Source organism: Scyliorhinus canicula, chromosome 3 (assembly GCF_902713615.1).
Source record: "Scyliorhinus canicula chromosome 3, sScyCan1.1, whole genome shotgun sequence".
In the NCBI taxonomy this organism is placed as follows: domain Eukaryota; kingdom Metazoa; phylum Chordata; class Chondrichthyes; order Carcharhiniformes; family Scyliorhinidae; genus Scyliorhinus; species Scyliorhinus canicula.
In genome coordinates, this window is record NC_052148.1 from 56534642 (window position 1) to 56556966 (window position 22325).

The 22325-nt window shown below is 51.7% G+C and overlaps 1 protein-coding gene across 2 annotated transcripts in view; it reads right to left on the reverse strand.

Annotated features, from left to right (window-relative positions):
* Window positions 1-12952: 12952 nt before the first annotated feature.
* Window positions 12953-22325, reverse strand: part of nars1 (asparaginyl-tRNA synthetase 1) — a 48381-nt gene continuing 39008 nt past the window's right edge. Inside the window, exon 15 of one of the 2 annotated variants that reach the window (XM_038790572.1) lies at window positions 12953-13359. In XM_038790572.1, the coding sequence (XP_038646500.1) occupies window positions 13228-13359 (132 nt within the window). In that variant the 3' untranslated portion in view covers window positions 12953-13227. The remainder of the gene's footprint in view (window positions 13360-22325) is intronic. The other variant, XM_038790573.1, reaches the window with a different exon arrangement.

Here is a 22325-nt window from a genome sequence, read left to right on the forward strand (position 1 = left end):
AGTCGGAGGGCAGAGGTTCAGTTGGTCCAAGGGGCAGCTAATTCTGTAAAATAAGAGGGGATGGAGGCTAGGGCAGTTGCATGCTCCTCCTGTAAGATGTGGGTGGTGAGGGATACCACTGGTGTCCCCGCTGACTATACCTGCGGGAAGTGCACCCAACTCCAGCTCCTCAGAGACCATGTTAAGGTACTGGAGCTGGAGCTGGATGAACTTCGGATCATCCGGGAGGCAGAGGGGGTCATAGAGAAGAGTTACAGGGAGGTAGCCACACCAAAGGTACTGGACAAGAGTAGCTGGGTTACAGTCAGGGGAAAGAAAACTAACAGGCAGACAGTGCAGGGATCCCTCGTGGCCGTTCCCCTTCAAAACAAGTATACCGTTTGGATGCTGTTGGGGGGGATGACCTACCGGGGGAAGGCCCCAGCGGCCAGGTCTCTGGCACTGAGTCTGGCTCTGGGGATCAGAAGGGAAGGGGGAGCATAGAAAAGCAATAGTAATAGGAGATTCAATGGTTAGGGGAATAGATAGGAGATTCTGTGGTCGCGAGCGAGACTCCCGAAAGGTATGTTGCCTCCCGGGTGCCAGGGCCAGGGATGTCTCTGATCGTGTCTTCAGGAACCTGAAGGGGGAGGGTGAGCAGCCAGAAGTCATGGTGCACATTGGTACCAACGATGTAGGTAGGAAAAAGGGTGTGGAGGTAATAAACCAGTTTAGGGAGTTAGGCTGGAAGTTAAAGGCCAGGACAGACAGAGTTGTCATCTCTGGTTTGTTGCCGGTGCCACGTGATAGCGAGGCTAGGAATAGGGAGAGAGTGCAGTTGAACACGTGGCTGCAGGAATGGTGTAGGAGGGAGGGCTTCAGGTATTTGGATAATTGGAGCGCATTCTGGGGAAGGTGGGACCTGTACAAGCAGGACGGGTTGCATCTGAACCAGAGGGGCACCAATATCCTGGGGGGGAGGTTTTCTAGTACTCTTCGGGAGGGTTTAAACTAATTTGGCAGGGGAATGGGAACCGGATCTGTAGTCCAGCAACTAAGGTAGACGATAGTCAGGACGCCAAAGCACGTAGTGATGAAGTGGGGAAGGTAACAATGACAAAGGAGAGTACTTGCAGGCAAGGAGATGGGTTGAAGTGTGTATACTTTAATGCAAGAAGCATCAGGAATAAGGTGGGTGAACTTAAGGCATGGATCTGTACTTGGGACTACGATGTGGTGGCCATCACGGAAACTTGGATAGAAGAGGGGCAGAAATGGTTGTTGGAGGTCCCTGGTTATAGATGTTTCAACAAGATTAGGGAGGATGGTAAAAGAGGTGGGGGGGGGGGGGGGGTGGCATTGTTAATTAGAGATAGTATAACAGCTGCAGAAAGGCAGTTCGAGGGGGATCTGCCTACTGAGGTAATATGGGTTGAAGTTAGAAATAGGAAAGGAGACTTCCGGGTGCGGCTATGACTAGCTAAGTCGCACACTTGGAAGCTCCTGCGACAAAGGTGTTTTCGGGCCAACTGGAGGGCCCCAAAGGTGCAGTAAAGACGAATCCCGGTGGGGGAAGGTCCCCTGAGGAGAACTAGACCGATTTTATGGTCGGTACCCGGAGTGGAGCGGCAAGAAAAACGGCAGCAGCTCCCCAAAAAAAGCGGGGGAAGAAAATCAAAATGGCGGCCGGCGGCGCATCGGAGGAATGGAAGAAATGGGCGGAGGAGCAGCAGGCCGCTCTCCTCCGTTTTTTCACGGAGCTGAAAGTGGAGCTCTTAGAGTCCATGAACGCGACGGCCACCAGGTTGGTGGGAGCCCAGGCGATCCAAGAGGCGTCGATTAAGGAGCTGCAGCAGGAGATGACCGCGAGGGAGGAGGAGGCCACAGTCATCGGGGCAAAGGTGGAGGTGCACGAGGCACTCCACATGAAGTGGCAGAGCCGTTTCGAGGAGCTGGACACCCGGATGAGGAGGAAAAATTTGAGGATCCTGGGCCTGGAAGAAGGCCTGGAGGGGTCGGATCTCCCGGGATATGTGGCGGAGATGTTGAGCTCCCTGATGGGGGAAGGGGCCGGTCCGGCGCCCCTGGAACTGGAAGAGGCATACCGGGTCATGGCCAGGAGGCCTAGGGCAAACGAGCCCCCGAGGGCGGTGCTGGTGCGGTTCCAGCGGCTAAGTGATCGAGAGAAAGTCCTGAGGTGGGCAAAAAGGGAGAAAAGCAGCAAGTGGCAGAACTCGACGGTAAGGGTGTACCAGGACTGGAGTGCGGAGGTGGCAAAGCGGCGGGCCCGGTACAACCGGACAAAGGCGGTGCTACACGCGAAAAAGATCAAATTTGGAATGCTGCAGCCGGCGCGCTTGTGGGTCACCTACAAGGACCAACATCATTATTTCGAGTCCCCAGAGGAGGCCTGGACCTTTGTACAAGAGGAAAAGTTGGACACGAACTAAAACCTGGGAGCACCGGCGGTCGTAGCCGCCTGGGGACTCTTGATTGAGCAAGTGGCCCTTTTCTTTTTCAGGCCAGGTCGGAACTGGGTAACAGTTTCGTGGATTGTTTGGGGTGTTTTTTCTCGAACGGTTGACTTTTCTGAATATCTTGAAGGTTTCGAGTTGTTGGGTGTTTCTGTATATTTGAACTGTTGAAATCTCTATTGTGGGTCGTTGGCTTCTTATGGGGTGTTTCTTCCCGTTTCCAATTTCCCTTAGTTATTTACCCCTTTTCCCCTTTTCCTTTGGGTGCTTGGGGTTTTTTGTTCTTTCTTTCTTTTCGGGTTATGGTTATCTGCGGTTATGTATACTGGTTGATGGAGGGTGATGGTTGAGCACACTGTTAGTTGATAGCTAGTTAATTATTTTGTTATTTAAGTATGTAGTTAAGTATTTATGTATTTATTTGCCATTGGGTATGTATATCGTTAAGTTGGGGTGACGGGACGGGGGGGAGCGGGTTGATTATGCGGGTCTTTCTCTGGGTTTTTAAGGGGATCTTTCACGGGCGCAGATGGGGTGAACCGGGAGGAGTCGGAATGTGGCAGGAGCAGCCGGGTCAGCGGAGACCAGCTGACTCTCGGGAGTACGATGTTGGGTACATCGCGGCTAGGAGGGGTCCTAGCCGGGGGGGGGGGGGGGACACCGGGTTGCTGCTGGAAAGACCAGGGACGAGAAGGGGAGAGCCGGGGGGGGGGGGGGGGGGGGGGGGGGGCATCGCTATGGGAAGCAGGTCAGAAAAGGAGGGATGACCCGGGGCGAGCGATCCGATTGATCACGTGGAACGTAAGGGGGCTGAATGGGCCGGTTAAAAGATCAAGGGTCTTCTCACACCTGAAGGGACTGAAGGCTGATGTAGCAATGCTGCAGGAGACTCATTTGAGGGTAGCAGATCAGGTCCGCCTGAGAAGGGGGTGGGTGGGACAGGTGTTCCACTCAGGCTTGGATATCAAGAACCGGGGGGTGGCGATTTTGGTGGGAAAGAGGGTGTCGTTTGTGGCGGCAGAGGTGGTGGCAGATAAGGAGGGCAGGTATGTGATGGTGAGGGGTAGGTTGCAGGGAGAGAATGTGGTACTGGTAAATGTGTATGCCCCGAACTGGGACGACGCGGGTTTTATGAGGCACCTGCTGGGCCTCATCCCGGGACTGGAGGCAGGGGGCCTGATCATGGGAGGGGACTTTAATACGGTGTTAGACCCTGGGCTGGATAGATCGAGTTCCAGGACGAATAGGAGGCCGGCAGCGGCAGAGGTGTTAAGGGGGTTCATGGAGCAGATGGGAGGGGTAGACCCATGGAGATTTGGTAGGCCTAGGGCGAGGGAGTATTCTTTTTTCTCCCACGTCCACAGAGTGTACTCTAGGATCGATTTTTTCGTATTGAACAGGGGGCTGATACCGAGAGTGCAGGACACGGAGTACTCGGCCATTGCGATATCGGACCATGCAACACATTGGGTGGACGTGGACATGGGGGAGGCGCGGGATCAACGCCCGTTGTGGCGCCTGGATGTAGGGCTGTTGGCGGACGAAGAGGTGTGCAGAAGGGTGAGAACGGGCATTGAGAACTATCTGGGTACGAATGACACAGGTGAGGTGCAGGTGGGGACGGTCTGGGAGGCCTTGAAAGCAGTGATTAGAGGAGAGCTGATCTCCATAAGGGCACAGAGAGAGAGGAAGGAGAGGCAGGAAAGGGAGAGGCTGGTGGGAGAGCTCCTAGAAGTAGATAGGAAATATGCGGCGGCACCAGAGGAGGGGCTATTAAGGGAGCGGCGTAGCTTGCAGGCCAGGTTCGACCTACTGACCACTAGGTAGGCGGAAATGCAGTGGAGAAGGGCGCAGGGTGCGGCGTATGAGTACGGGGAAAAGGCGAGCAGGATGCTGGCACACCAGCTTCGTAAGCGAGATGCAGCCAGAGAGATTGGGGGAGTGAGAGAGAGGGGTGGGGACGTAGTGCAGAAGGGGCAAGAGGTGAATAGGGTCTTTAGGGACTTCTATAGGGAATTGTATAGGTCTGAACCGCCGAGGAGGAGAGGGGGAATGAAGAACTTTCTCGACAAATTGGGGTTCCCCAAGGTACAGGAGGAGCTGGTAGAAGGATTGGGGGCGCCGATAGAGCTGCAGGAGCTAATTAAAGGGATAGGCCAGATGCAGGCGGGGAAGGCGCCGGGGCCGGATGGGTTCCCGGTGGAGTTTTACAGGAATTTGTGGACTTGGTGGGTCCAGTGCTGGTGAGAGCCTTTAATGAGGCGCGCGAGGGGGGGGTTCTGCCCCCAACAATGTCGCAGGCCCTGATCTCCTTGATTTTGAAGCGGGACAAGGACCCGGTCCAGTGCGGGTCCTACAGGCCCATCTCCCTCCTAAATGTTGACGCCAAGCTGTTAGCAAAGGTCCTGGCAACCAGGAAAGAGGACTGTGTGCCAGGGGTAGTCCATGAAGACCAGACGGGGTTCGTGAAGGGACGCCAACTTAACACAAATGTCCGGAGATTGTTAAATGTGATTATGATGCCAGCAGTGGAAGGGGAGGCGGAGATAGTGGTAGCGCTGGACGCGGAGAAGGCATTTGACAGGGTGGAGTGGGAATACTTGTGGGAGACGTTGGAAAGGTTTGGGTTTGGGGAGGGATTTATCAAGTGGGTAAAACTGCTCTATTCAGCTCCGATGGCGAGTGTGGTAACAAACGGGAGGAGGTCAGAATATTTTGGGCTCCATCGAGGTACTAGGCAGGGATGTCCCCTATCCCCCTTACTCTTTGCATTAGCGATTGAGCCGTTGGCGATGGCACTGAGGGGTTCAGGGGGGTGGAGAGGACTGACAAGGGGAGGGGAGGAACATCGGGTCTCGCTCTATGCGGATGATTTGTTGTTGTATGTGGCAGACCCGGAGGGGGGAATGCCGGAGGTAATGGGGATACTAGCGGAGTTCGGGGACTTTTCGGGGTATAAATTAAATCTGGGGAAAAGTGAGGTCTTTGTAATACACCCGGGAGACCAAGGGGAGGGAATTGGGAGGCTCCCCTCCAAAAGAGCAGTTAAAAGTTTTAGGTACTTGGGGGTGCAGGTGGCAAAGAACTGGGGGACCCTCCACAAGTTGAACTTTTCCAGACTGGTGGAACAGATGGAGGAGGAGTTTAAGAGGTGGGACATGGTGCCGCTGTCGCTGGCAGGGAGGGTGCAGTCAGTTAAAATGACGGTCCTCCCGAGGTTCTTGTTTTTGTTCCAGTGTCTGCCCATCTTCCTCCCCAGGGCCTTTTTCAAGAAGGTAACGAGTAGTATCATGGGGTATGTGTGGGCACATGGCACCCCGAGAGTTAGAAGGGTCTTTTTGGAGCGGAGTAGGGATAGTGGAGGGCTGGCGTTACCCAACCTTTCAGGATATTACTGGGCGGCAAATACATAGATGGTACGAAAGTGGATGATGGAAGGGGAGGGGGCAGCCTGGAAGCGCATGGAGAGGGCGTCCTGCGGCAACATAAGCTTAGGGGCGCTGGTAACGGCACCATGGCCGCTCCCTCCCACGAGGTATACCACGAGTCCGGTGGTGGCGGCCACCCTCAAGATCTGGGGGCAGTGGAGGCGACACAGGGGGGAAGTGGGAGGTCTGATAGGGGCACCACTAAGAGGGAACCACAGATTTGCGCCGGGAAATACAGGAGGGGGATTCCAGAGCTGGCAGAGGGCGGGTATTAGACAACTGAGGGACTTGTTTATAGAGGGGAGGTTTGCGAGCTTGGGAGAGCTGGAGGAGAAATTTGGGCTCCCCCCGGGGAACACGTTCAGGTACCTCCAAGTGAAGGCATTTGCCAGACGACAGGTAGAGGGGTTCCCCGCGCTCCCCGACAGGGGGGGTGAGTGATAGGGTGCTATCAGGGGTCTGGGTCGGGGAGGGGAAGATCTCGGACATCTATAAGATTATGCAAGAGGTGGAGGAGGTACCAGTAGTGGAGCTGAAAGATAAGTGGAAGTTAGAGCTGGGGGAACAGATAGAGGACGGGACATGGACAGACGCCCTGGAGAGGGTCAACTCGTCGTCGTCATGTGCGAGACTAAGTCTCATTCAATTTAAGGTACTGCATAGAGCCCACATGACGGGGACAAGGATGAGTCGGTTTTTCGGGGGTGAAGACAGGTGTATTAGATGTTCGGGAAGCCCTGCGAATCATGCACATATGTTTTGGGCATGTCCGGCACTGGAGGAGTTCTGGAAGGGGGTGGCAGGGACGGTGTCGAGAGTGGTGGGGTCCAGGGTCAAGCCAGGATGGGGACTTGCGATCTTCGGGGTTGGGGTGGAACCGGGGGTACAGGAGGCGAGGGAGGCTGGAATATTAGCCTTCGCGTCCTTGGTGGCTCGGAGGAGGATCTTGATTCAGTGGAGGGACGAAAGGCCTCCGAGTGTTAACACCTGGTTAAACGACATGGCAAACTTCATCCAATTGGAAAGGATCAAATTCGCCCTGAGAGGGTCGGTGCAGGGGTTTTTCAGGCGATGGCAACCCTTCCTAGACCTCTTAGATCAGAGATAGAAACTGAGGCCGTGACAGCAGCAACCCGGGAGGGGAGGGGAGGGCGGGAGGGAGGGGGGGGGGGGGGGGGACAACGACGAAGGAAGTACGGTAGCGGTGGTGGCACGGGCAAGGCCTGCCCGAGGACACTGCCAGAAATGATAAGTTGGTCTGACTGTCGGTTCGCCGGCGGGGGGGGGGGGGTGGGGGGGGGCGCGCGAGTAGGGGGTGGGGGGGACTTTTTTGTTAAGTAGGGGGGTTTGACTTTGTTATAATTTAAATGTAAATGTAGGGGGGGTTAAAATGTTTGTACTTTGAAAAATTTTGAAAAATTTCTTCAATAAAAATTATTTAAAAAAAAAAAAGAAATAGGAAAGGAGCAGTCACCTTGTTGGGAGTTTTCTATAGGCCCCCCAATAGCAGCAGAGATGTGGAGGAACAGATTGGGAAACAGATTTTGGAAAGGTGCAGAAGTCACAGGGTAGTAGTCATGGGCGACTTCAACTTCCCAAACATTGAGTGGAAATTCTTTAGATCAAATAGTTTGGATGGGGTAGTGTTTGTGCAGTGTGTCCAGGAAGCTTTTCTAACACAGTATGTAGATTGTCCGACCAGAGGGGAGGCCATATTGGATTGGGTACTTGGTAATGAACCAGGGCAGGTGATAGATTTGTTAGTGGGGGAGCATTTTGGAGGTAGTGACCACAATTCTGTGACTTTCATTTTAGTAATGGAGAGGGATAGGTGCGAGCAACAGGGCAAGGTTTATAATTGGGGGAAGGGTAAATACAATGCTGTCAGAAAAGAATTGAAGTGCAGAAGTTGGGAACATAGGCTGTCAGGGAAGGACACAAGTGAAATGTGGAACTTGTTCAAGGAATAGGTACTGCGTGTCTTTGATATGTATGTCCCTGTCAGGCAGGGAAGAGATGGTCGAGTGAGGGAACCATGGTTGACAAGAGAGGTTGAATGTCTTGTTAAGAGGAAGAAGGAGACTTATGTAAGGCTGAAGAAACAAGGTTCAGACAGGGCGCTGGAGGGATACAAGATAGCCAGGAGGGAACTGAAGAAAGGGATTAGGAGAGCTAAGAGAGGGCATGAAAAATCTTTGGCGGGTAGGATCAAGGAAAACCCCAAGGCCTTTTACACATATGTGAGAAATATGAGAATGACTAGAGCGAGGGTAGGTCCGATTAAGGACAGTAGCGGGAGATTGTCTATTGAGTCTGAAGAGATAGGAGAGGTCTTGAACAAGTATTTTTCTTCAGTATTTACAAACGAGAGGGGCCATATTGTTGGAGAGGACAGCGTGAAGCAGACTGATAAGCTTGAGGAGATACTTGTCAGGAAGGAAGATGTGTTGCGCGTTTTGAAAAACTTGAGGATAGACAAGTCCCCCGGGCCTGACGGGATATATCCAAGGATTCTGTGGGAAGCAAGAAATGAAATTGCAGAGCCGTTGGCAATGATCTTTTCGTCCTCACTGTCAACAGGGGTGGTACCAGAGGATTGGAGAGTGGCGAATGTCGTGCCCCTGTTCAAAAAAGGGAATAGGGATAACCCTGGGAATTACAGGCCAGTTAGTCTTACTTCGGTGGTAGGCAAAGTAATGGAAAGGGTACTGAGGGATAGGATTTCTGAGCATCTGGAAAGGCATTGCTTGATTAGGGATAGTCAGCACGGATTTGTGAGGGGTAGGTCTTGCCTTACAAGTCTTATTGAATTCTTTGAGGAGGTGACCAAGCAAGTGGATGAAGGTAAAGCAGTGGATGTAGTGTACATGGATTTTAGTAAGGCATTTGATAAGGTTCCCCATGGTAGGCTTGTGCAGAAAGTAAGGAGGCATGGGATAGTGGGAAATTTGGCCAGTTGGATAACAAACTGGCTAACCGATAGAAGACAGAGAGTGGTGGTGGATGGTAAATATTCAGCCTGGAGCCCAGTTATCAGTGGCGTACCGCAGGGATCAGTTCTGGGTCCTCTGCTGCTTGTGATTTTCATTAACGACTTGGATGAGGGAGTTGAAGGGTGGGTCAGTAAATTTGCAGATGATACGAAGATTGGTGGAGTTGTGGATAGTGAGGAGGGCTGTTGTCGGCTTCAAAGAGACATAGATAGAATGCAGAGCTGGGCTGAGAAGTGGCAGATGGAGTTTAACCCTGACAAGAGTGAGGTTGTCCATTTTGGAAGGACAAATCTGAATGCGGAATACAGGGTTAATGGTAGGGTTCTTGGCAATGTGGAGGAGCAGAGAGATCTTGGGGTCTATGTTCATAATTCTTTGAAAGTTGCCACTCAAGTGGATAGAGCTGTGAAGAAGGCCTATGGTGTGCTAGCGTTCATTAGCAGAGGGATTAAATTTCAGAGTCGTGAGGTGATGATGCAGCTGTATAAAACCTTGGTCAGGCCACATTTGGAGTACTGTGTGCAGTTCTGGTCACCTCATTTTAGGAAGGATGTGGAAGCTTTGGAAAAGGTGCAAAGGAGATTTACCAGGATGTTGCCTGGAATGGAGAGTAGGTCATACGAGGAAAGGTTGAGTGTGCTAGGCCTTTTCTCATTAGAACGGAAGGATGAGGGGCGACTTGATAGAGGTTTATAAGATGATCAGGGGAATAGATAGAGTAGACAGTCAGAGACTTTTTCCCCGGGTGGAACACACCATTACAAGGGGACATAAATTTAAGATAAATGGTGGAAGATATAGAGGGGATGTCAGAGGTAGGTTCTTTACCCAGAGAGTAGTGGGGGCATGGAATGCACTGCCTTTGGCAGTAGTTGAGTCGGAAAAGTTAGGGACCTTCAAGCGGCTATTGGATAGGTACTTAGATTAGGGTAGAATAATGGAGTGTAGGTTAACTTCTTAAGGGCAGCACGGTAGCATTGTGGATAGCACAATTGCTTCACAGCTCCAGGGTCCCAAGTTCTATTTCGACTTGGGTCACTGTCTGTGTGGAGTCTGCACGTCCTCCCCGTGTGTGCGTGGGTTTCCTCCGGGTGCTCCGGTTTCCTCCCACAGTCCAAAGATGTGCAGGTTGGGTGGATTGGCCATGAAAAATTGTCCAAAATTCTATGATTAACCTAGGACAAAAGTTCGGCGCAACATCGTGGGCCGAAGGGCCTGTTCTGTGCTGTATTTCTCTATCTATCTCTATCTATTTGCAGGAATGAGTGTTCCTTGCCCAGTTCAAGATCCATTCGTTGTCCTGGAATCGGTGGAGCTTGGAAATAATCGCCTGTGGTGGTTTCCCTGCCTTGGACCTTTGCCAGCATGACCTGCGGGCTCTGTCCACCTCTGGAAGCTTGGGGAAGCTTTCTTCCCTGACCAGCTTTCCCAACATTTGCACTAAATAATATGTTGGGTTCCTATTCTCCGGCAGCCTAACGATCCTAAGGTTCTAGTGGAGAGACCCGGTTTCCTTGTCTTCCATCTTCCCTTTGACCGCTCCCTGAGCCGCCACCAACCTCACCACGTCTACTTTTGAGTGAGGCGATTTACTAACTCAGCACGGTATCACAGTGGTTAGCACAGTTGCTTAACAGCTCCAGGTTCGATTCCTGGCTTGGGTCATTGCCTGTGCGGAGTCTGCACATTCACCCAGTGTCTGCGTGGGTTTCCTCCAAGTGCTCCGGTTTCCTCCCAGTCCAAAGATGGTGAGGTGGATTGGCCATATGATAAATTACCCTGTGTCCCCAAAAAGGTCAGGTGGGGTTCCTGGGATAGGGTGATGTGGGGTGTTCTTTCCAAGGGCCAGTGCAGACTCAATGGGTCGAATGGCCTCCTTCTGCACTGTAAATCCTATGAATTTCTATGGTCTATGGCTGCCTGCTCTAGTTCCTGCACAGTCGCCTCCTGTGTCTTCAGTTGCCTTTCCGTCCTTTCCAACGCCTCCTTGAAAGCGGAGGCCAAAGCATCTGCTACCGCCGACTTGCCATTGCCATGAGGTGCTCTTTAATGGAGTTCCTAAGTTTTAGAGAGTTCTCATGTCAGAAGCTGGCGGTTATGTCAGTGAATCCGCTCGACCCATGTCCTGCTCTGATTTACTCCTTGTGTCTGTGGTTTTGGCCTTTCTCTCATGGCTCACTGTTTCTGTTGTCCTATCGGCCCTTTTGCTGGCTTAAGGGCATTTCTTCACATGGTTTGTTTGCTTAGTGACCTATTTCCGTGTCTAAAGTACCTAGGTTGGAGTCTCTACCGGGAGAGTAGTAGTTCATGCGGCTGCCAGCACTTCCCCAACACCGGAACTCATTGTGCCATTATTTAAAAAGGATGCGAGGGATAGGCCAGAAAGCTATAGGCTGGACAGTCCGACTTCAGTGGTGGACAAATTATTCAAAACAATTTGGAATCAGAATAAATTGTCACTTAGAAAAGGCATGGGTTGATCAGGGATAGTCAGCATGGTTTTGTTAATAGAATTCTTTGAGAAAGCGACAAGGAGGATTGGGATATTGTCCAAATGGATTTCAGGAAGACATTGGATGAAGTCCCACATGGCAAACTGGTGAGATCTCATGGGACAACAAGGGAAGGTGGCAGGTTGGGTCCAAAATTGGCTTAGTGACAGGAAAGTAATGGTAATGGTCGATGGATCTTTTTGTGAAATGAAAACAATTTTCTGTTCCACAGGGTTCAGTGTTGGGGTCCTTGTTGTTTGTTGTCACAGAAAAATACACTGCAGTAGATGCCCTTTGGCCCGAGTCTGCACTGACTCATGAAAGACACCTGACCTGCCTACCTAAACCCATTCGCCAGCATTTGACCCATAGCCTTGAATGTTACGACGTGCCAAGTGCTCATCCAGGTACTTTTTAAAGTACTGAGGCAACCCACTTCTACCATCCTCCAAGGCAGTGCATTCCAGACTGTCACCACCCTCTGGGTAAAAAAGTTGTTATATTAGTTCAGGCTTAATTGTGGGTGGCATGATTAAGAAATTTGCAGGTGGCATTAAAATTGGCCATGCAGTTGGCAGTGAAGAGGATAGCTCTCGACTCCAGAACATCAATGGTTTGGTTGAGTTGGCAGAAAAGTGGTAAATGGTATTCAATCAGAACAAGTGAAAGCTAATGCATTTCAGGAGGGCAACAAAGCAAAGGAATATGCGATACATGGGAAGGTATTGAGAAAGGTTGAGGAAGAGAGAGACCCAAGAGTACATATCCACAGGTCCTGAAGTGGCAGGACAGGTGGACAAGGTGCCCAAGAAAGCATATGGAATGCTTTCCTTTATTGGGTGAGGTATGGAGTACAAAAGCAGGGATGTAATGCTGGAAATGTATAAAAGGCTGGTTAGGACATAGCTGGAATTTTGAGTACAGTTCTGGTCACATTACAGGAAGGACATAATTGCTCTGGAGAGCACAGAGGAGATTTACAAGAATGTTGCCAGAGCTTGAAAACTGAAGTTATGAAGAGCGATTGGATTGGTTTCCTTAGAACAGAGGCATAGTGGGTGACGTACCTGAGGTGTGTAAAATTATGAAGTGTCTTAACAGGAAAGATTTGTTTCCCCTAGCTGAAGAGTCAATTACCAAGGGGTATAGATTTAAAAGTGATTGGTAGAAGGATTAGAAGGGACACAAGGAAAAACACGAGGTACCTGGATCTGCATCTGAAGTGCTGTAACCTGCAAGACTATTGACCAGATGCTGGAAAATGTGATTAAAATGAGCACCGAGTTTTTTTTCTCTTTTTGGTCGCACAGACACAATGCGCTGAACGACCCCTTTTTGCACCGTAACCGTTCGATGGTTAGCAGCCAGTTTATCACAGTGGCTGGACAAGGTTCTCTCAATTACGCTGAAGAAACACAAATCTATATTTGTTGAAATGGGAGGAAATTTTAGAACGCTGTAAACAAAGTGTTTAGGAGACCGAATTAAAAAGCAGCATCCCGGGAAATAATCCTTTATTGCCACAGCATACTTTGCAGGCATGTACTAGGACAGAATTCCCCCCCCCAAAAACCTAATGAACAGAATAATTTTCAGAATGATTTATTGTTGCTGTAAATTTGTAAAATTATGACACAAGCGTTCTGAAAATCATAACTGCATAAGACTCACTTTCCAGAATTTAAGCAATTCTTAAAATACAGATGACCAAAATCAGGGTACAGCTAAGATTATCTACCCGAAATAATAGCCCGTGCTTTCAGATGCTGAAGGATCAACTGAACATTTCGCAGTTTTTCTTTTTATGGAAACCGTAAAGGACATTAATTTTATTTTATTCCAGTATCGCACCAAGCAAATGTTATGGTTTACAACGTTGAACGAAGCGTGGATACAAACATACATCACGAATATGGTGTCTGTTGAGAAGCCATGTTAAGAATCGTTCCAGACCCAGACCGTAACCTCCATGAGGACAACTGCCATATTTACGCTAGGAGGAATAAGAATACATGTAAAGAATGTAGATGGTAATGCAAAAATCAAAGTTAGCTAAACAGGTATCTGCTCAATAAGATATTAATTCAAGTAGCCACAAGGCTCTACGAGAAATAATTTTGAAATGCATACACCAAAGAACAGTACTCAACCCTCTTTTTAATCTACATTTCATCAACATAATAACTAATATTTTAATGAACATAACATCAGTTTGATCTTCCTAAATCTGGCAGTCTTGAGTTCAAGCCTCACTAGGAGGCTTAAACCTTTAATCTTGGCTGATAATTCACCACTGCAGTAAAAGTATCAGAGCTTTCATCTTTCAAATGAGACATTAAAGTGAGAACCAATCATCGAGTCAAAGAGATGTAAACGGTCCCATGGTTACTTTTCAAAGACGTGGAGATGCCGGCGTTGGACTGAGGAAGGAGCAGTGCTCCGAAAGCTAGTGTTTGAAACAAACCTGTTGGACTTTAACCTGGTGTTATAAGACTTCTTACTGTACTTTTCAAAGAACAGCAGAGTTCTCCCGGATACCTGGAGAATATTTATACCTCATTTATCATGAGCACAAAAAAATCTAATTGGATCTCTGATAAAAATCGACTATTCTAGTCAGATATAAGATGTTTAAATGAGAACTCATTAAGAATAATTAATTATAATCATATTAGGCATTATTTCAGCGCAACTATAGCTGGGAATCTGCTACGGGTTAATCCAGATAACTCTCAATTTCTCACATTTTACAAGTTGCTTGAGGTTACAAGGAGAGTGACGTCAACTAGCTAAAAGGCCCCATTGTTGTACAATACTGGTAGTTCTGTCTCTATAGCAACAGCCAGTCTAGGGCTGATAATTTCTCAGCAAAAAACTGTGTTTCTCCAATAATGTCTGGATGCAGGTGTGGATAAGTTGGTAAATTGACAGGCGATGGAATGAGAAATTGGCATCAATATACTTAAATACATATATCTCTTAAATTGATGGACAGACAGTTTGACCGAATCAAGTGAATTATAAATTAGTTAAAGCCAATTAGAGGTGTAAAGAAGGCGAGACCTGAAGATAATAATCTCCTTAAGAATCACTTGACGGGATGGAAAAATTCATTCCGGAATCAATCTATCCCTTTTTGAAACCTATTTTCTTTGCTTGTTTTTGCTAAATCGCCATCTTTCTTTTGTTTAAATCACTGTCATTTTATACTGTGTATTATGATTTGAAGAATTACCATGATCTGTACTTTAAAACTCAACCACTGTATTCTCTAAAGATAATCAATCTGACTAGCTAGTCTGAATGATCTTAATGTTGTATTGCAAATAAAGTTACCAGTGGACACTATAGCTGACTAATAAAGTTTCAATGGACTTTGCCAAAAAGCACAGACTTGACTTGGAAACTGAGAAGGGATACCGGATATCCAGGGTTCCAAATAGACACAGAGATCCATCAATCTCCCTGAAACTTGTGGGAACTCGCTGACCTCAACAATAATTGATACTTACATAGAACCTTATGGCTGCAATGATTGTTAAAAAGTAATTTATTTGCTGTGAAACATTTTGGATGCTGTAAGATCCAAGTGGCACGATCCAATGTAGAAATGGAAATGAATTTTCTTGTTCAAAAAGATTTGGAAGGTAATGGGTTATAAAAAAGGCATGGGTTTGAATCCAAGTTCAAAGGATTGCAGAAGGTACACTCTCAGGGGCTGGTTTAGCACAGGGCTAAATCGCTGGCTTTGAAAGCAGACCAAGGCAGGCCAGCAGCACGGTTCAATTCCCGTACCAGCCTCCCCGAACAGCTGCTGGAATGTGGTGACTAGGGGCTTTTCACAGTAACTTCATTTGAAGCCTACTTGTGACAATAAGCGATTTTCATTCATTTCATTTTCATTTCTTTCATATTCCGCCTCAGTGCTCTTAGGATTAGGAAAAACGTCCAGGTGCCTGGCGTTTAGTGGCTATCCAGTGACTAGTTCTAGAAGTACACTGGACTTGCTGCTGATTGCTGACAGGACACAGGTGGGTTGCAGTGTCGTCTCAACTGCAATGGTCACGGACTTCCAGTTGCGGCCATGCTGAGCTAGGTCGCACGTTCGGCAGCTCCCGCCAAGAACGGACTTTTGGGCACTTTTGAGGAGCCCTAGCGGCACTGGTACGACGGTTCCCAGTGTGGGACGGTGATAGTAATGTTCTCCCAGCACTGTATGGAGTGGACCAGGAGTGGAGCGATCAAAAAAGTGGTTTTGGAGAAGCGAAGAGAGGGGCAGAGGAAAAGCAAGATGGCGGCGGGTGGAGATCAAGCAGCGTGGGCGCAGTGGTCGCGGCAGCAACAAGGGTTCCTCAAAAACTGTTTTGCAGAGCTGAGAGCAGAAATGCTGGCGCCAATGAAGGCGTTGATAGAAAAGCTGGTGGAGACCCAGAAGGCTCAAGGGCGGTGATTCTTGAAGTGCAGCAGAAGGCCTCAGAGAACGAGGACGAGATTCTGGGCCTGGCGGTGAAAGTGGAGGCGCACGAGGCGCTACACAAGAAGTGGCAGGAAAAGTTTGAGGACCTGGAGGACAGGTGGAGGAGAAAGAATCTTCGGATCCTGGGTCTCCCTGAATAGTGGAGGGGTCTGACGCTGGGGAATATGTAAATACAATGCTCAATACGCTGATGGGCACGGGAGCTTTCCTGAGGCCCCTGGAGCTGGATGGGGCCCATCGAGTCCTGGCAAGGAGGCCTAAAGCCAACAAGCCCTGAGATGGGCGAAGGAACTGAGCAGCAGGTGGGAGATTACAGAGATCCGTATTTACCAGGATGGGAGTGCGGAGGTATCCAAGAAGAGGGCTGGTTTTAATCGGTCCAAGGCGGTTCTCCATCGGAAGGGAGTGAAGTTTGGAATGCTGCAGCCAGCGCGATTGTGGGTTACGTTTCAGGACCGTCACCCCTGTTTTGAGACGCAAGATGAGGCGTGGACCTTTATTCAGGCTGAAAAGTTGGACTCGAACTGAGGGTTTGTTGTGGGGGGGTTTGTTTACTGCATTTTGGGGTGTTTTTCTTCAAGTTTTGGGTTGGGAAGTGAGGACATGGGAAGGGGTGAGTGGGTATGATGTGGGGGCTGAATGAGTGTGTGGGCGCCAGTCTGGCAGGGGCAGGTCCCCGCTGATGGAGGGGGGGTTGGAGGCCCGGGGTTGGGGAGCTGGGGCGAGGTCGCAGAAAAAGGTGATGCGCCATTGGGGGCGGGGCTGGCTCGGATGGAAAGCACGGGCTTTTTCCCGTGCTAGGGAAGGGAGAGGCGGGGCCTGGTGGGAAGGGCGGTGCTGGAGGAGAGCGTATATGGATCAGCAGGGGGAGGTGACGGGATTCCCACATTGGGGGGTTGTTGGAATGGCGGGAGTGGCCAGGGTCAGCAGGAGCCAGCTGACGTACGGGAGCATAATGGGGGGAGCAAAATGGCTGGACGGTGGTCTGGAAACTGGGTTGTTGCTGTATTGGTCAAAGGGGAGCTGGAGGTCAGTAGAAGGGGGAGCCGCCTCCTGGGGGACTGGAGGGTGCGGGAGGCGCGGGCATGTGGCTGGCCTAAAAAAGGGGATGGCTAGTCGGCAAGGGGGGAGGGGGTGAGTAGCCCCCTGATCCGGCTGATAACATGGAATGTGAGGGGCCTGAATGGGCCGGTCAAGAGGGCCCGGCTGTTCGCGCACTTAAAGGGACTGAAGGCAGATGTAGTCATGCTTCAGGAGACACACTTGAAGGTGGCAGATCAGGTTAGGCTGAGAAAGGGATGGATAGGGCAAATTTTTCACTCGGGGCTGGAACACCGGGTGTCGTTATATGCTGATGACCTGCTATTATATGTTGCAGACCCAGTGGAGGGGATGGTGGAGGTTATGCGGATCCTTGGGGAGTTTGGGGACTTTTCGGATTATAAGGTCAATGTGGGGAAGAGTGAGCTCTTTGTGGTGCATGCGGGGGACCAGGGAAGGGGGATAGACGAGTTACTGTTGAAGAGGGCGGAGAGGAGCTTTTGATACCTAGGAATCCAGGTAGCTAGGAGCTGGGGGGCCCTGCATAAGCTCAATTTGACACGGTTGGTGGAACAGATGGAGGAGGATTTCAAGAGATGGGATATGTTGCCACTCTCCCTGGCGGGTAGGGTGCAGTCGGTCAAGATGATGGTCCTCCCGAGGTTCCTGTTTGTGTTCCAGTGCTTGCCCATCCTAATCCCCAAGGCTTTTTAAAAACGGGTATGCAGGAGCATCATGGGATTCGTATGGGCGAATAAGGCCCCGAGGGCGAAGAGGGTGTTTTTGGAGCGTAGCAGGGACAGAGGGGGACTGGCGCTGCCGAATCTATGTGGCTATTATTGGGCAGCTAATGTGGCGCTGATCTGCAAGTGCGTAATGGAGGGGGAGGCGGCGGCGTGGAAGAGGCTAGAGATGGCGTCTTGTGTGGGTACGAGTCTGGGGGCGCTGGTGACGGCACTATTGCACTCCCGCCGACAAGGTACACCACGAGTCCGGTGGTGGCGGCGACTCTGAAGATCTGGGGGCAGTGGAGGTGACATAGGGGCGAGGTGGGGGCCTCGGTATGGTCCCCGATACGAGAGAACCACAGGTTCGTTCCGGGTAGGATGGATGGGGGGGTTTCTGAGCTGGCATCGGGGAGGGATTAAAAGAATGGGGGACCTATTCATCGATGGGACTTTTGCGAGCCTAGGGGCGCTAGAGGAGAAATTTGGGTTACCTCCTGGGAATGCTTTTAGGTACATGCAAGTGAGGGCGTTTGTGAGATGGCAGGTGAGGGAATTTCTGCTGCTCCCAGCACGAAGGATTCAGGACAGGGTGATTTCGGGCGTATGGGTTGGAGAAGGCAAAGTCTCGGCGATCTATCAGGAACTGCAGGAAGTGACTTCCGGTTGCGGCTATGACCAGCTAAGTCGCACGTTTGGCTGCTCCTGCTACAAAGGTGTTTTCGGGCCGATTGGAGGGCCCCAACGGCGCTGTAAGGACAAATCCCGGTGGGGGAAGGCTCCCTGAAGAGAACCAGACCAACTTTATGGTCGGTACCCGGAGTGGGGTGGTAAAGAAAGCAACAGCAGCTCCCAAAAAAAAGCGGGGGAAGAAGACCAAAATGGCGGCCGGTGGCGCACCCGAGGAATGGAGGAAATGGGCGGAGGAGCAGCAGGCCGCTCTCCTGCGCTTCTTTACGGAGCTGAAAATGGAGCTCTTGGAGTCAATGAATGCGACGACCACCAGGCTGATGGGAGCCCAGGCGACCCAAGAGGCGTCGATTCGGGAGCTGCAACAGGAGATGACTGTGAGGGAGGAGGAGGCCACGGTCCTCGTGGGAAAGGTAGAGGTGCACGAGGCACTCCACCTGAAATGGCAGAGCCGTTTTGAGGAGCTGGATACCCGAATGAGGCGGAAGAACCTGAGGATCTTGGGCCTGGCAGAAGGCCTGGAGGGGTCAGACCTCCCGGGATATGTAGCAGAAATGCTGAGCTCCCTGATGGGGGCAGGGGCCGTCCCTTCGCCCCTGGAGCTGGAAGAGGCCTACAGGGTCATGGCTAGGAGGCCAAGAGCAAATGAGCCCCCGAGGGCGGTGCTGGTGCGGTTCCAGCGACTCAGCGATCGTGAGAGAGTGCTGGAGTGGGCCAAGAGGGAAAGGAGCAGCAAGTGGGAGAATTCGACGGTGAGGGTCTACCAGGACTGGAGTGCGGAGGTGGCAAAGCGGCGGGCCCGGTACAACCGGACGAAGGCGGTGCTACATGCAAAACGGATCAGGTTCGGAATGCTGCAGCCAGCGCGCTTGTGGGTCACCTACAGGAACCAACACCACTATTTTGAGTCCCCAGAGGAGGCGTGGGCCTTTGTACAGGAAGAGAAACTGGACTCGAATTAGACCCAGGGGATACTTGGCGGCCGTAGCCGCTCGGGTACTTTCAGCTGAATTCTTTGTTTGGATTTTGAACTCTTGCTGTGGTTTTTCTTCTGATGTTTTTTCCCCCTTTGCCAACTTCCCTTAGTTATTGTTATTGTGGTTATTCATGGTTATTTATGGTTATTTATGCTGTTTGGTAGAGGGCGACTGTTAAGTACATTGTTATTTGTTATTTATCTGTTATTTATAATGTTAAGTTGGGGAGGTGGGACGGGGGGGAGAGCAGATCGGGGATATGGGCTCCTAGGGGGGGTTCTTTTACAGGCATGGACGGGGACGGGGGTGGAACTGAAGATGGTGGGGTGGGGTGTGGCAGGGCGAAAGCGCGGGCTTTCCTCTGTTTTCCCGCGCGCGGGGCAGAGGAGGGGGGGAGGGGAGGAGTGCGGGGCGTGGCTAGCAATGGCGACCTTTCCCGCGCTGGAGCGGGGCCAGGGAGGAGTGGCAAGGGGGGGGAGGCCCCCCCCCCCGAGCCGGGGGGAGTCGGAGTGTGGCAGGAGCAGCCGGGTCAGCGTGAACCAGCTGACTTACGGGAGTACGATGGAGGGTACATCGCGGCTAGGAGGGGTCCTAGCCTGGGGGGGGGGGGGAGGGGGGTTAGGGAGGGACACCGGGTTGCGGCTGAAAAGACCAGAAACGGGAAGTGGAGGACTGGAGAGGTGGGGGGAGGGGGACATCGTCATGGGGAGCGGGTCAGAAGGGGAGGGTCGACCCGGGGCGAGCAGGGAACAGGACATGGCTAATCGGCAGGGGAAGGGGGCGGGTCGTCCCGCGACCCGGCTGATCACTTGGAACGTGAGGGGGTTGAATGGGCCGGTCAAGAGATCAAGGGTATTCTCACACCTGAAGGGACTGAAGGCTGATGTAGCAATGTTACAGGAGACCCATTTGAAGGTAGTGGACCAGGTTCGCCTGAGAAGGGGGTGGGTGGGACAGGTGTTCCACTCTGGATTGGACGCAAAGAACCGGGGGGGTGGCGATTCTGGTGGGAAAGAGGGTGTCGTTCGTGGCGGAGGAGGTGGTGGCGGATAAGGAGGGTAGGTATGTGATGGTGAAGGGTAAGCTGCAGGGGGAGAAGGTGGTGATGGTCAACGTATATGCCCCGAACTGGGATGACGCGGGTTTTATGAGGCGCCTATTGGGCCTCATTCCGGGACTGGAGGCAGGGGGCTTGATCATGGGGGGGGACTTTAACACAGTGCTGGACCCCGGGCTAGACAGATCAAGCTCAAGGACCAATAGGAGGCCGGCAGCGGCAGAAGTGCTGAGGGGGTACATGGAGCAGATGGGAGGAGTAGACCCATGGAGGTTTGGTAGGCCGAGGGCGAGGGAGTATTCCTTTTTCTCCCACGTCCATAGAGTGTACTCCAGAATCGATTTCTTCGTGTTGAGCAGGGGGCTGATCCCGAGGGTACGGGAAGCTGAGTACTCGGCCATTGCGATCTCTGATCATGCACCGCATTGGGTGGATGTGGAAATGGGGGAGGCGCGGGACCAGCGCCCGCTGTGGCGGCTGGATGTGGGCTGTTAGCGGACGACGAGGTGTGTAAAAGGGTCCGGAAGAGCATTGAGAGCTATCTGGACTTGAATGACACGGGTGAGGTGCAGGTGGGGATGGTCTGGGAGGCCCTGAAGGCAGTGATCAGGGGAGAGCTGATCTCCATAAGGGCGCACAGAGAAAGAAAGGAGAGGCAGGAGAGGGAGAGGCTGGTGGGGGAGCTATTGGAAGTGGATAGGAGATATGCGGAGGCACCAGAGGAGGGGCTGCTGGGAGAACGGCGCAGCCTGCAGGTCAAGTTCGACCTGCTGACCACCAGGAAGGCAGAGACGCAGTGGAGAAGGGCACAGGGCGCGGTCTATGAGTATGGGGAAAAGGCGAGCAGGATGCTGGCACACCAGCTTCGCAAACGAGATGCGGCTAGGGAGATTGGGGGAGTGAAGGAGAGGGGCGGGAAGGTAGTGCAGAAGGGGCAAGAAGTGAACGGGGTCTTCAGGGATTTTTACAAGGAGTTGTATCGGTCTGAGCCGCCGACGAGGAGAGGGGGAATGGAGGACTTCCTAAACAAATTGAGGTTCCCAAGGGTCCAGGAGGGGCTGGTAGAAGGGCTGGGGGCGCCAATAGGGCTAGAGGAGCTAGTCAAGGGAATAGGTCAGATGCAAGCGGGGAAGGCGCCGGGGCCAGATGGGTTCCCGGTGGAATTCTATAAGAAAAATGTGGACTTGGTGGGACCGGTACTGGTACGAGCCTTTAATGAGGCGCGAGAGGGGGGGGTTCTGCCCCCGACAATGTCGCAGGCTCTGATCTCCCTGATATTGAAGCGGGATAAAGACCCCGTGCAGTGCGGGTCCTACAGGCCTATCTCGCTTCTGAACGTGGATGCCAAGTTGCTGGCAAAGATCCTGGCAGCTAGAATAGAGGATTGTGTGCCAGGGGTAATCCATGAGGACCAGACGGGGTTCGTGAAGGGGCGGCAGCTCAACACGAACGTGCGGAGACTGCTGAATGTAGTTATGATGCCGGCAGTGGAGGGGGAGGCTGAGATAGTGGTAGCGCTGGACGCGGAGAAGGCATTCGATAGGGTGGAGTGGGAGTACCTGTGGGAGACGTTGGAACGGTTTGGGTTTGGGGAAGGGTTTATTAAGTGGGTGAAGTTGCTCTACTCGGCCCCAACGGCGAGTGTAGTGACAAACGGGAGGAGGTCGGAGTATTTCGGGCTCCACCGAGGGACCAGGCAGGGATGTCCCCTATCCCCCCTACTTTTCGCACTGGCGATTGAACCGTTGGCGATGGCACTGAGGGGTTCAGGGGGGTGGAGAGGACTGACTAGGGGAGGGGAGGAACATCGAGTATCGCTGTATGCGGATGATCTACTGCTGTACGTGGCAGACCCAGAAGGGGGAATGCCGGAGATAATGGAACTATTAGCAGAGTTTGGGGACTTTTCGGGGTACAAACTAAATTTGGGCAAAAGCGAGGTTTTTGTGATACACCCGGGGGACCAGGGAGAGGGTATTGGGAGACTCCCCT